Here is a 12444-nt window from a genome sequence, read left to right on the forward strand (position 1 = left end):
GGTTGTTTCGGTAGGGCCGATTTGAAAAGCCGGCGAGGAGGCACTTCTTCTAATTCTATCTTTTAAACCTGGGAAACAATTTCTATTGCCCATGGATCCACCTGTGAGTGGACCCAGACGTGGCTGAACAGTCGAAGACGTGCCCCCACAGGAGCCGACTCCCTCAGGGGAGCCCCAAGCGTCATGCGGTGGATTTAGCAGAGGCTGGGGAGGACTTCTGTTCCTGGGAACTAGCTGTGGTGTGCAGCTTTTTCCCTCTGCCCTTACCTCTGGCAAGAAAGGATGATCCACGTGCTCTCTTGCTTTTATTGGAACGAAAGGACTGCATTTGATAATGAGGCGCTTTCTTAGATTGTGAGGGAATATATGGCAAAAAATTTGATTTACCTGCCGTAGCCATGGAGACAAGATCCGAGAGGCCCTCTCCGAACGATTCCTCACCCTTGTAAGGCAACAACTCCATATGCCTCTTGTAGTCGGCATCACCTGTCCACTGCCGGGTCCATAAGCCACGCCTAGCAGAAATAGACATAGCGTTTATTCTGGAACCCAGTAAACTAATGTCTCTTTGAGCATCTCTCATATATAAGACAGCATCTTTTATATGCCCTAGAGCAGGGCTGGCCAAACCGGTCCTCGAGATCTACCAACAGTTCATGTTTTCCAGGCCTCCTGGAGATCTGTAGAATTGTCAGTTAGGAATGAATGCAGCACATCTTAGTTAGTAATGACTACACCTGTGCACCAGCTAGGTGGTCTGGAAAATGTGTACTGTTGGTAGATCTCGAGGACTGGTTTGGCCAGCCCTGCCCTAGAGTCATTAAAATGGTATCCTTATCAAGAGTCTCAAAACAGCACTACAAACCCAGGCCGACGCAATAGCCAGTCTGAGTAACGTACCAGAATGTGCGTAAATGGACTTCAAGGTAACCTCCTGCTTGCAGTCAGCAGGATCCTTGAGGGTAGCTGTATCTTGGGATGGAAGCGCTATCCTTTTTGATAAGCGTGTTAAAGCTTTGTCCACCCTAGGGGAGGATTCCCACCGTATTCTGTCCTGTGATGGGAAAGGATACGCTATTAGAATCCTTTTGGGAATCTGCAGTTTTTTGTCTGGAGTTTCCCACGCTTTTTCGCATAAATCGTTCAACTCATGTGAGGAAGGAAAGGTGACCTCTGGTTTCTTTCCCTTAAACATGTGCACCCTCGTGTCAGAGACAGGGGGTTCCTCAGTGATATGCAAAACATCTTTTATAGCGATAATCATATATCGAATACATTTTGCCACCCTCGGCTGCAATTTTGCATCTTCGTAGTCGACACTGGAGTCTGAGTCCGTGTCGGTATCTGTGTCAGCTATTTGGGATAGTGGGCGCTTCTGAGACCCCGAAGGTCCAGGCGACATTGGGACAGGCATGGGTTGACTCCCTGACTGTAACCCAGCTTCAGCTTTGTCTAATCTTTTGTGCAGTAAATTAACATTTGCACTCAAAACATTCCACATATCCATCCAGTCAGGTGTCGGCACTGCTGACGGAGGCCTAGCATTCATACACTACCCCTCCTCCTTAGATGAGCCTTCAATCTCAGACATGTCGACACACGCCTACCGACACACCGCACACACACACACACACAGGGAAGCCCTTTTTCTGAAGACAGGTTCCCCACCAGGCCCTTTGGAGAGACAGAGAGAGAGTATGCCAGCACACACCCCAGCGCTATACGACCCAGGAAAAACACTGTTTACCTAGTAGCGCTTTGTAATCTGTATTGCGCCAAATATGTACCACCTCTCTACTTAAAAAACCCTCTTTCACCGTGTGTCAAGCAGGGGAGAGTCCGGGGAGCTTCCTCTCAGCGGTGCTGTGGAGAAAAGATGGCGCTGGTGAGTGCTGAGGGAGAAGCCCCGCCCCCTCGGCGGCGGGCTTTTGTCCCGCTCAAAATAATTCAAATTATGGCAGGGGCTCTCTATATACATGTACAGTGCCCAGCTGTACATGTATATACACTTATATGCCATATAGGTGGTTTAAATTGCTGCCCAGGGCGCCCCCCCTGTGCCCTGCACCCTTACAGTGACCGGAGTGTGTAAGGTGAATGGGAGCAATGGCGCACAGCTGCAGTGCTGTGCGTTACCTCCGTGAAGAATCTGAAGTCTTCTGCCGCCTGTGATGATCTTTTTCTCACATACTCACCCGGCTTCTATCTTCCGGCTCTGCGAGGAGGACGGCGGCGCGGCTCTGGGACGGACGGCGAGGGTGAGACCTGCGTACCGATCCCTCTGGAGCTAATGGTGTCCAGTAGCCTAAGAAACAGAGCCCTGAAACTCAGAGAAGTGGGTCTGTTTCTCCCTCCTCAGTCCCTCGATGCAGGGAGTCTGTTGCCAGCAGGCTCTCTGAAAATAAAAAACCTAACAAAAATGCTTTCTTACAGGAAACTCAGGAGAGCTCCTGAAATGCACCCAGCTCCTCTGGGCACTGTATCAAACTGAGGTCTGGAGGAGGGGCATAGAGGGAGGAGCCAGTGCACACCCAGAGTCAAAGTCTTTCTTAAAGTGCCCATGTCTCCTGTGGAGCCCGTCTATCCCCATGGTCCTTACGGAGTCCCAGCATCCTCTAGGACGTTAGAGAAATTACAGGCTGTCGGGATCCCGGCAGTCAGGATAACGACGCCAGAATCCCGACAGACGGGGAAATGCTGGCGGTTGAAATTCCAACCCAAGCCCGTATTCACCCTTGGGTGGTGGTCCATGCCACCACCCAAGGGGGGGGGGGGGGGATATAATAGTGTGAATGTCGTCATTGGGCCCGAAGCGTGGCAAGCGCAGTGTGCCCGTGAGGGGACATGCTGCGCTCGCTGTAGGGATCTGGCTGTCTGTTTCCCAGCGTTGGTCTCCTGAACTCCAGGAGCCTGACCGCCGGGATTCCATACCTATCCCCAAGGCAGAGTAGCTATTTAAAATATGTGGAATCATGTGTACATATGTATGTGTTATTATATAATATATACACACATATAACTATTTCAAAACCTGATAATCACCAGCGGCCTCATTAAGATGTGGTTGGAGGTGCAATCACTGACACTTACATGGAAGCAGCAGCAATGCACTAGTATGGTAATGCAGCAGAAGGCGTCTGATATAAGTAGACGCCTCCTGCTTGCATTAGTGATCCGTACTGCGTCCTAGGACGCAGCATCGGATCACATGCAACACTCTCGGCTAGCTACGTCATCCATGGGGTCGAGCAAGCTGGCTGCTGCAGTAGCTACAAAGAGGTCAGGAAATCTCTGTCGTAAGACGGAGACCCTGGCCTTGGCACTCCCCCAAATCTGAGGCAAACCCTCCCCCATCCCCAAAAGGCAGCAGACTAGCAATCACTGACAGTCGCTATGTGCTGTCCCTCCAACCACATCTGAATCAGGCCCCATATATGAATGTTTAAGTGTAAACACATTCTGGTTTATTTTTTTCTGCATTAAAATACGATCAGTTGCAACCGGGATACGGTCATTAGGTCGACATCACTTAGGTGGACAGTCATTAGGTCGACCACTATTGGTTGACATGCATTAGGTCGACATGTACTAGGTCGACATGTACTAGGTCGACATGTACTAGGTCGACAGTTCGAAAGGTCGACATGAGTTTTTCACTCCCCCCCCCAATTTTTGGACTTTTCATACTTTATGATCCACGTAGACTACAATTGGGAACAGTAACCTGTGCCGAGCGCAGCGGTAGTGGAGCGAGGAACCTTGCCCGAAGTTTGTTCGCCATGCGAGGGGACACGGTGCACTAATTGGGGTTCCCAGTCACTTTACGAAGAAAACACCACCAAAAAAAAAAAAAAAAAAGTTAAAAAACCCTCATGTCAACCTAGTACATGTCGACCTCATGAACCTGTCAACCTAATGCATGTTGACCAATAATAGTCGACCTAATGACTGTCAACCCAACGACCCATACCCTTGCAACCCTTGAGCTGAAGTGGGAAAAGTGTAACAAAATGTAGCAGAAAATAATTAGATAATCAAGTAAACCACAAGAAAAACAAGGCTGGGACTGCGCAATTCACTCTGATATGGATATTTATTATCACATAAAATTAATCTCTAAAAATATTTAGACACATACAAACACATACAATACTAGATGCCGGCCAGCTACACATAAAAATTATAATATGAAACCAATTAATATATCGCTAATGGGTCTAATAATAGAGGATATACTACTTGCTTCCAATATATGCCTAATACACTTTATATCCTAAATTTATACGCTAAAAATGAACCATTAATAACTTTCTCTTGAAATATTAGTTATATCACTTCCAATAGATTTAAACCAAGATAGATTGTCCAGCGCTTTTTTTTTGGTTTGTGACATGCAACCATGCCGAGTATTTTTCCTTTTAGATAGTGATATTTTATCCCAGCATAAATTCAGTTAATAGCTCGGTCCAAATCAGAAAGTCTTTCTCCTCAATAAGACATCCACATTCAATTATGCACTTAGAACCGCATTATCCACATTTCGGGCTTCTGCCGTTTAGCTAGGCAGATCATACATAATTAAAGCCTCTTATAAAGCAATTATAGTATTCCACTTTTTCAGGGTATAATACTATGCCTGTGCAAAGTTCTTGGATAAACCCCTCCCGGCTGGTTTTAGCCTTATCTGGAGCCTCCGGGTTCTCACTGCGGCGTGTTTCTCTTCCCAACCTCAGTGGGGTTTCTTATGCCTGCGGCCGGCCGGCCCGTTAGTGTCTCCGCTGCTAACTCCTATAACGACAGACGCGTTTCCCCGCCTTCTATTGCGTCGGCGGCTTCTTCAGTGTCAGATACTCACACTTTGATTCATCTGGTTTAAATACCCACCCGCGCCAATCGCGCGTGTGTGTTATCGCTGCGGATCAAGCCTCGTTATTTTGGCTTCCAATGCATGTCTTAGTATCTTTACATTCCAAATCTTAATAATGGTTCATATATGTGTTATATAATATAATAATATAAGGTCATACCTATAACCCCATTTATATTATTACTATTTTTGGAGCATACAATTAATTCTAACTATAAAAAAAATAATGAAATATAATTAATCAATTGTCAATAATTAATTACTAACCAATAACTTATCATATCTTAAATTCATCATTGGTATCGCTCAAGACGTAATTTATTTTAGATTCTCCATTCTCACCACCCATTGGTACTACATAGTAATATTATATTCAACATCCACATTACTTGATATTATCTATATATATATATATATATATATATATATGCAATAGTATATTTCTCTGCTAATATAATAATAGGCATTTTTCCATTTAGGTAATCAGTCCTATGTATAAATTTCTATATTAATTCACTTGTTCTAGTAAATTAATTATACAAGTATATAAATACCCCCTACCACCTCTAACTAAGGAACAGATGTTCTAAACTATATATAGAGAGAAAACCACAAGAACCCTCCACATCACTTTCTATAGAATAAAGACCCATCTATATCCCATTCAATTCCACCGTATCATTAAGACCCGATGGTACCAATGTATCTAATCTATAGATCCAGTAGGCCTCTCGTCTTCGGAGCCTACTGAATCTATCCCCCCCTCGGTTGGTGGAGTTTATTAGCTCTATTCCAACCATTATGATGCTGTTCACATTCGCTTTTTGACAATGTATTACATGATCCGATAATGGATGTCTCGCCCCTTTAATTATGTTCCTCCGATGCTCCATATAGCGAATATGTAAAGTTCTCGTGGTTCGTCCCACATACTGTTTCCCACACTTACAGGTAATGAGATAAATGATGTAAGTAGACATGCAGTTTATAAACTCTTTAATAGGAAAAATCTCACCAGTGATAAACGACTGAAAAGTCGTACTCTTTCTTGGTATATTACCACATGAAAGACAATCCATTTTCCCACATTTATGAGATCCCATCGGTCTCACAGGCAGCCATGTACTTGATATAACCCCTTTTCCCCCTCTTTCCTTCTGGGTATTTAAACCAGATGAATCAAAGTGTGAGTATCTGACACTGAAGAAGCCGCCGACGCAATAGAAGGCGGGGAAAAGCGTCTGTCGTTACAGGAGTTAGCAGCGGAGACACTAACGGGCCGGCCGGCCGCAGGCATAAGAAACCCCACTGAGGTTGGGAAGAGAAACACGCCGCAGTGAGAACCCGGAGGCTCCAGATAAGGCTAAAACCAGCCGGGAGGGGTTTATCCAAGAACTTTGCACAGGCATAGTATTATACCCTGAAAAAGTGGAATACTATAATTGCTTTATAAGAGGCTTTAATCATGTATGATCTGCCTAGCTAAACGGCAGAAGCCCGAAATGTGGATAATGCGGTTCTAAGTGCATAATTGAATGTGGATGTCTTATTGAGGAGAAAGACTTTCTGATTTGGACCGAGCTATTAACTGAATTTATGCTGGGATAAAATATCACTATCTAAAAGGAAAAATACTCGGCATGGTTGCATGTCACAAACCAAAAAAAAGTGCTGGACAATCTATCTTGGTTTAAATCTATTGGAAGTGATATAACTAATATTTCAAGAGAAAGTTATTAATGGTTCATTTTTAGCGTATAAATTTAGGATATAAAGTGTATTAGGCATATATTGGAAGCAAGTAGTATATCCTCTATTATTAGACCCATTAGCGATATATTAATTGGTTTCATATTATAATTTTTATGTGATGCTGGCCGGCATCTAGTATTGTATGTGTTTGTATGTGTCTAAATATTTTTAGAGATTAATTTTATGTGATAATAAATATCCATATCAGAGTGAATTGCGCAGTCCCAGCCTTGTTTTTCTTGTAGTTCAATAGTAAGGGTTAAAACCAAAGACCCTTTTGGGATTGCTGCATTCGTCTGTAGTCCATCACAGCGCCAGGTGTTTTTGGCTTTTTATTTAATCAAGTAAACCATTTGAAAACTCCTGATCGAAGGTGGACCATGAGGACACCTTAATCTCCAGGACACATGATCTGCTTTGGGAGGACTCGCTGGCTGCAACTTCTTAATTTTCCTGATCACCTCTATGTGATGATGGTCGCAACGTGACGTTACAGAAAGGCATGTTGCAGTCATTACATCTAGCTGAATTGCCCCAGAAGACTAACCCCAATATTAACAATAATATTTTTTTACTTGATACTTTAGTTTATTATTCCATTCAGTATTCTGAATATATCTAAACAAAATGTATAACATGTACAGAATTGATAAGAGCATTTTAGAACGTAGAATGTCACAGCTAGATGCAGTTAGAACTTTTATGATGATGGAGAGAAAGAATATATTATTATCCATATTATACTTTTGCTCACAATTCCGTACAGTATGCTGAAAGGTTTCACCAAGTAGTAGGGATAGCCGGTGTTAGTAACCCCATAGGGTAACCAAATGTAATTACTACAATATCTTACCCTGCGTGATTTGCTCTGGTATTTCACAGCCTTCTTCGTTTCTTCTTTGGCATGTTCAATGTAATCAGCAGCATTTTCTACATTCTTCTCTATGTTGTTAATCATTTCACCCTGTATCAGCAACAGACTTTCATTTAAAACTTTAGGACATTAAATTCATGCAAAAACAAAATCAATAGAGAATTAGAACACGGGAGATAATGTGACCCATGGAGCGACAGAACAGGCCAATACGTGGATGAAACACAAAATGTCAGGATTAAATACATAAAATTCTGAAAGGATGTAGTAACATCCAAGTGGCGTATATTTTACCAGCAGGTACGTATGGAATTGTGTAAACAAGGCAACATGCACTTCCATTACATGCACCGTGGCTTGTGCTAGGAATCTTATCTGAATGAATAACATGTTTGGGACTAAAGCAACCAGAACATAAATGGTGTCTATTCAAGTAATGGATTGTAACAAATTGATTAAAATAATCTAGAGGTCACACTGTATCTACTATGTGCATTCAATTTGAAGAAAGTTGGAAAGCATTACTCTGGGAGATGGCTAGATTAAAGGTGCAAACCCACAGATGTTTTTGGTGTTGTAGTTTCCTAAACAGTAAGTTTATTTTAAATTTTAAACAGGACTTCCGCTAAAACACATTGGAGGTGATTCAGATATGATCGCTGGGCCGCTAAATTTGTTGTGCTGCGTTCAGATAATTGCCACCCAAGGAGGGGGGAGTGTATATTCGTCATGCAAGTGATCGATTGCATGTGTACACCGAGCTGCAAAAAAAACCCTCAGTCAGCAGACAGCTGCAAATCTGTTCGCTCCCCATTCATCACCAAATGATTTTTCCACTGTGTGCAGTCTGTGCGCAGCCCAGGACTTACTCCTACAGTGCAATCAGAACGGGCTGATCGAGGCCGGAGTGGACGTCAGACACACTCCCTGAAAACGCTTTGGAACACCTGCGTTTTCCCTGACACTCCCAATAAACGGTCAGTTATCACCCACAAACGGCTCCCTCCTGTCAATCATCTTGCAAATGTCCGCGCGATCGGATTTTTCGCACCATCTCGTTGCTGATAGGCGAAGCCCTTTGTTGCTGTCCGACGCAGTACATATGCATGCGCAGTTAGTACCTGATCGCCCACTGTGCGAAAACGCACAGCAGCGAACAGATCTGATTGATTTTTTAAATGGAACATTGGGAGTCATTATGTAAGGGAGATTTACAGGGGTGCCACTGAAAAAGAAAATAAAAACGCACTCCAGTAAACATGTAGTTTCTGCTAGTTCACAGGACAGTGTAGCCTGATCATAGCATGAGCCAAATGTCAAGCTTCTTAGTTCTCATAAGATGTCCTAGCAAAGGAGTTAGGCCAGCGGCGTTTTAAGAGAGGAGGAAGCCCGTATGCAGCCTCCTCCGTTCGGGCCCCCTCCTCTCTGTTGGCAGCGCTGAGAGTCTGAGCACTAAAGCGCTCAGACTCTACTGCGCATGCGCAGATCTCCATGAAAATGGCAAGGCGGCCATTTTCCCTGAGATTTACTCTGTGAAAATGGCAGCTGGGCCATTTTCACAGAGTTTTAACAGCGCTGTGGACGTCGCCGCGTGACTCCGGAGGGGTGAGTATTCAGAAAATGGGTGCAGCGCGTGTGGTGGGGGCCCACTCTGGACTCAGGGGCCCGTGTACACTGCACACACTGCACCCATTATAGAAACGCCAGTGAGTTAGGCTACAGACTTTACAAAGCTTCTCTGCTACTACATCGTATGCCATGTGACTGTGGTTCAACAGGGTAATTGTATGACTATCACAAAACCAATAGCAGTTTGAATTAAGGAAACATTAACACCCCCAAGTGTGCTCTTCCAGTAAATCAGTGATTTATATTATAAAAATAAAATTATGAAAGGATTGCACCTTTAACTTTTACAAGCCTATTTCCATTACCTTCACTCAGACAACTACTGGATAGTAACTATAAATGACATGCCTGAAGGAGTTTATGAGTGGAAATCCTAAAAAACAACTGTACCACCTTTGCAGGGACAGACTCTTACAACCAGCAATAACCAGGTCCAATGAGACACAAACATAAATGTTGGTTATATCTAGGTTTTGTATTATTAATCATTTTTAACCAATCTTGTCACCTGAATACACTGGAATGAAAATGCAAATGATAGCAAATGAGAACATGTGGTTCTTTTACCTGGATTTCTGTCCTTCAGGAGATAAAACCAGCAGCAAATCGCAAAGCATTAAACAGTTTGTTAACATCTGGAGAAAAGTCTATAGGACGCAGATATTTTCTATGATGATGGTTGATAGAAATTTTCAGCTATGAATGGATAAAGGCAAGATACTGTACACTTGTGAAGTGTGAAAGCCTTTCAGTTCAGTCAGATCACTCGCCCCGTGTATGGATACACCAATTCATACAGTGCGTTCTTACTCAGCTGAACTCCACAAAGCTGTCACTCAAGCTCTGCCGGCTTAGTTAGAGAAGAACCTTTAAACGTTAGCCTGCTGAATAGCAATGAAAGACAATAAGGCGGCACCCTGGCTGCCACTAGATGGCGCCCAACGGAGCAATTCAATTGTTGCTCTGTTTGGGCGCACATGCAGCTGGGAAGACACATTTCAGCTTGCAGTCTCCAGAAGTGCAAGCTGAAAATGTGTGAAAACACTGTGGTTTGAGCACCCTAACCTGGACTTTAAACGGGATTAGCAGCTTTGCGCAGCCAAACCAGGTACTAATGGGCGCATGTGCACCCAACGGGGGGAAACAATTGAATAAATCTGGTGGGCAGCCATTACGTTTAGGTGCCCACAACCCCCCCTAGTCTGTATGTAATTCTATAGTTGGGATGTAGTCAATACCCCGGCAGCTGGTATTCCAACACCAATCCCTATAGTTCCCAATCAATTCATATATATTAAGTTTAGCTTTGGCATTAATATATAAATGTAAATAATCTTTAAATATAAAAAAAAGCATCACATGTCAAACTATCACAAACAGTGTAGCTGAAAGTGAATTAAAAAAAAAATAATAGGATTTTAGTTACCTACCGGTAAATCCTTTTCTCGTAGTCCGTAGATGATGCTGGGGTCCATATTAGTACCATGGGGTATAGATGGGTTCACCAGGAGCCACTGGCACGTTAAGAGTTTGAGAGTGTGGGCTGGCTCCACCCTCTATGCCCCTCCTACCAGACTCAGTCTAGAAACTGTGCCCGAGGAGACATCTTCGAGAGAAGGATTTAACACAGATAGTGGCGAGGTTCATACCAGCTCACACATACAAGGCCCATCAAGCTAACCAGCTTGAAAACTCAGCTACTGTTGGAACATTACTTACCAAGTAGCAATGCAGTACATAACTAAACACAGTTGTACTGAACTAGATAACGGTTGCAGGAAAGCAAAGCGTTGGGCGGGCGCCCAGCATCCTCTACGGACTACGAGAAAAGGATTTACTGGTAGGTAACCAAAATCCTATTTTCTCTTACGTCCTAGAGGATGCTGGGGTCCATATTGGTACCATGGACATGTACCAAAGCTTCCAGAATGGGAGGGAGAGCGCAGAGGCTCCTGCAGAACTGACTGACTGACCATCAAATCATCAGAGGCCAAAGTATCGAACTTGTAGAACTTAACAAATGTGTTCGACTCAGACCAAGTTGTCACGCCGAGACACCCCGGGCAGCCGCCCAGGAAGAACCCACTTTACGAGTAGAGTGGGCCTTAACAGATCTTGGACACGGCAATCCCGCCGTTGAACAAGCATGCTGGATAGTGAACCTAATCCAGGGAGATATTGTCCACTTAGAAGCAGGACACCCAATTTTCTTGGGATCATACAGGACAAACAGAGCGTTCGATTTCCTGTGACGAGCAGTCCTCTTCACATAGATTTTCAAAGCCCTCACAACATCCAAGGACTTTGATGAAATTTAGGAGTCCATAGCCACTGACGCCACAATAGGTTGGTCGATATGAAATGCCGACACAACCGTTGGAACGAAACTGCTGACGTGTCCGGAGCTCAGCTCTATCTTCGTGGACGATCAAGTAAGGGCTTTTACAGGGCAAAGCCCCCAATTCTGACACACGTCTAGCAGAAGCTAAGGCCAACAACGTGACAGCCTTCCATGTAAGAAATTTACGTCAACCTTCTGTAGAGGCTCAAACCAATCCGACTGGAGGAACTGCAACACCACGTTAAGCTCCCAAGGCGCCGTAGGCGGTACAAAGGGAGGTTGAATGTGCAGAACTCCCTTCAAAAAGGTCTGGGCAGCCAATTATTTTCTGAAAGAAAATGGATAGGGCCGAAAACTGGACCTTTACAGATCCCAAACTCAGGCCCATATCCACACCTGTTTGCAGGAAGAGGAGAAAACGTCCCAATTGAAACTCCACCGCAGGAAACATCTTGAACTCACACCAAGAGACAAGAGACATATTACTTCCAAATACGATGGTAATGTTTAGACGTTACCCCTTTCCTAGCCTGTATAAGGGTAGGAATGACCTTCTTCGGAATGCCCTTCCGAGCAAGTATCAGGCGTTCAACCTCCATGCCGTCAAACGTAGCCGTGGTAAGTCTTGATAGGCGAAACGGCCCCTACTGCAGCAGGTCCTCCATAAGAGGAAGAGGCCTCAGCTCTTCTTGCAAGAAATTCAGAAGATCTGCGTACCAAGCCCGCCTTGGCCAGTGTGGAGCAATGAGGATCGCTTGAACTTTTGGAATGAGTGGGAGTGGTGGAAACACGTACACCGACTGGAACACCCACGGAGACACCAGGGCGTCCACTGCCACTGATTGTGGGTCCCTCGACCTGGAACAATAGCGTTGAAGCTTCTTGTTGAGATGAGAGGCCATCACGTCTATTTGGGGTAACCCCCAAAGGTCCTTGATCACCTCCGGATGGAGACCCCATTTGATGATGGTTATTCGCAAA

At 44.3% G+C, this 12444-nt stretch overlaps 1 protein-coding gene across 2 annotated transcripts in view; it reads right to left on the reverse strand.

The window, feature by feature from the left end:
* The window catches only part of STX2 (syntaxin 2), a 273207-nt gene that overhangs the window by 36556 nt on the left and 224207 nt on the right, over positions 1-12444 (reverse strand). For both annotated transcript variants that reach the window (XM_063964647.1, XM_063964646.1), the window contains exon 9: positions 7473-7583. In XM_063964647.1, the coding sequence (XP_063820717.1) occupies positions 7473-7583 (111 nt within the window). The remainder of the gene's footprint in view (positions 1-7472; positions 7584-12444) is intronic.

Source organism: Pseudophryne corroboree, chromosome 1, assembly GCF_028390025.1.
Source record: "Pseudophryne corroboree isolate aPseCor3 chromosome 1, aPseCor3.hap2, whole genome shotgun sequence".
Classification (NCBI taxonomy): domain Eukaryota; kingdom Metazoa; phylum Chordata; class Amphibia; order Anura; family Myobatrachidae; genus Pseudophryne; species Pseudophryne corroboree.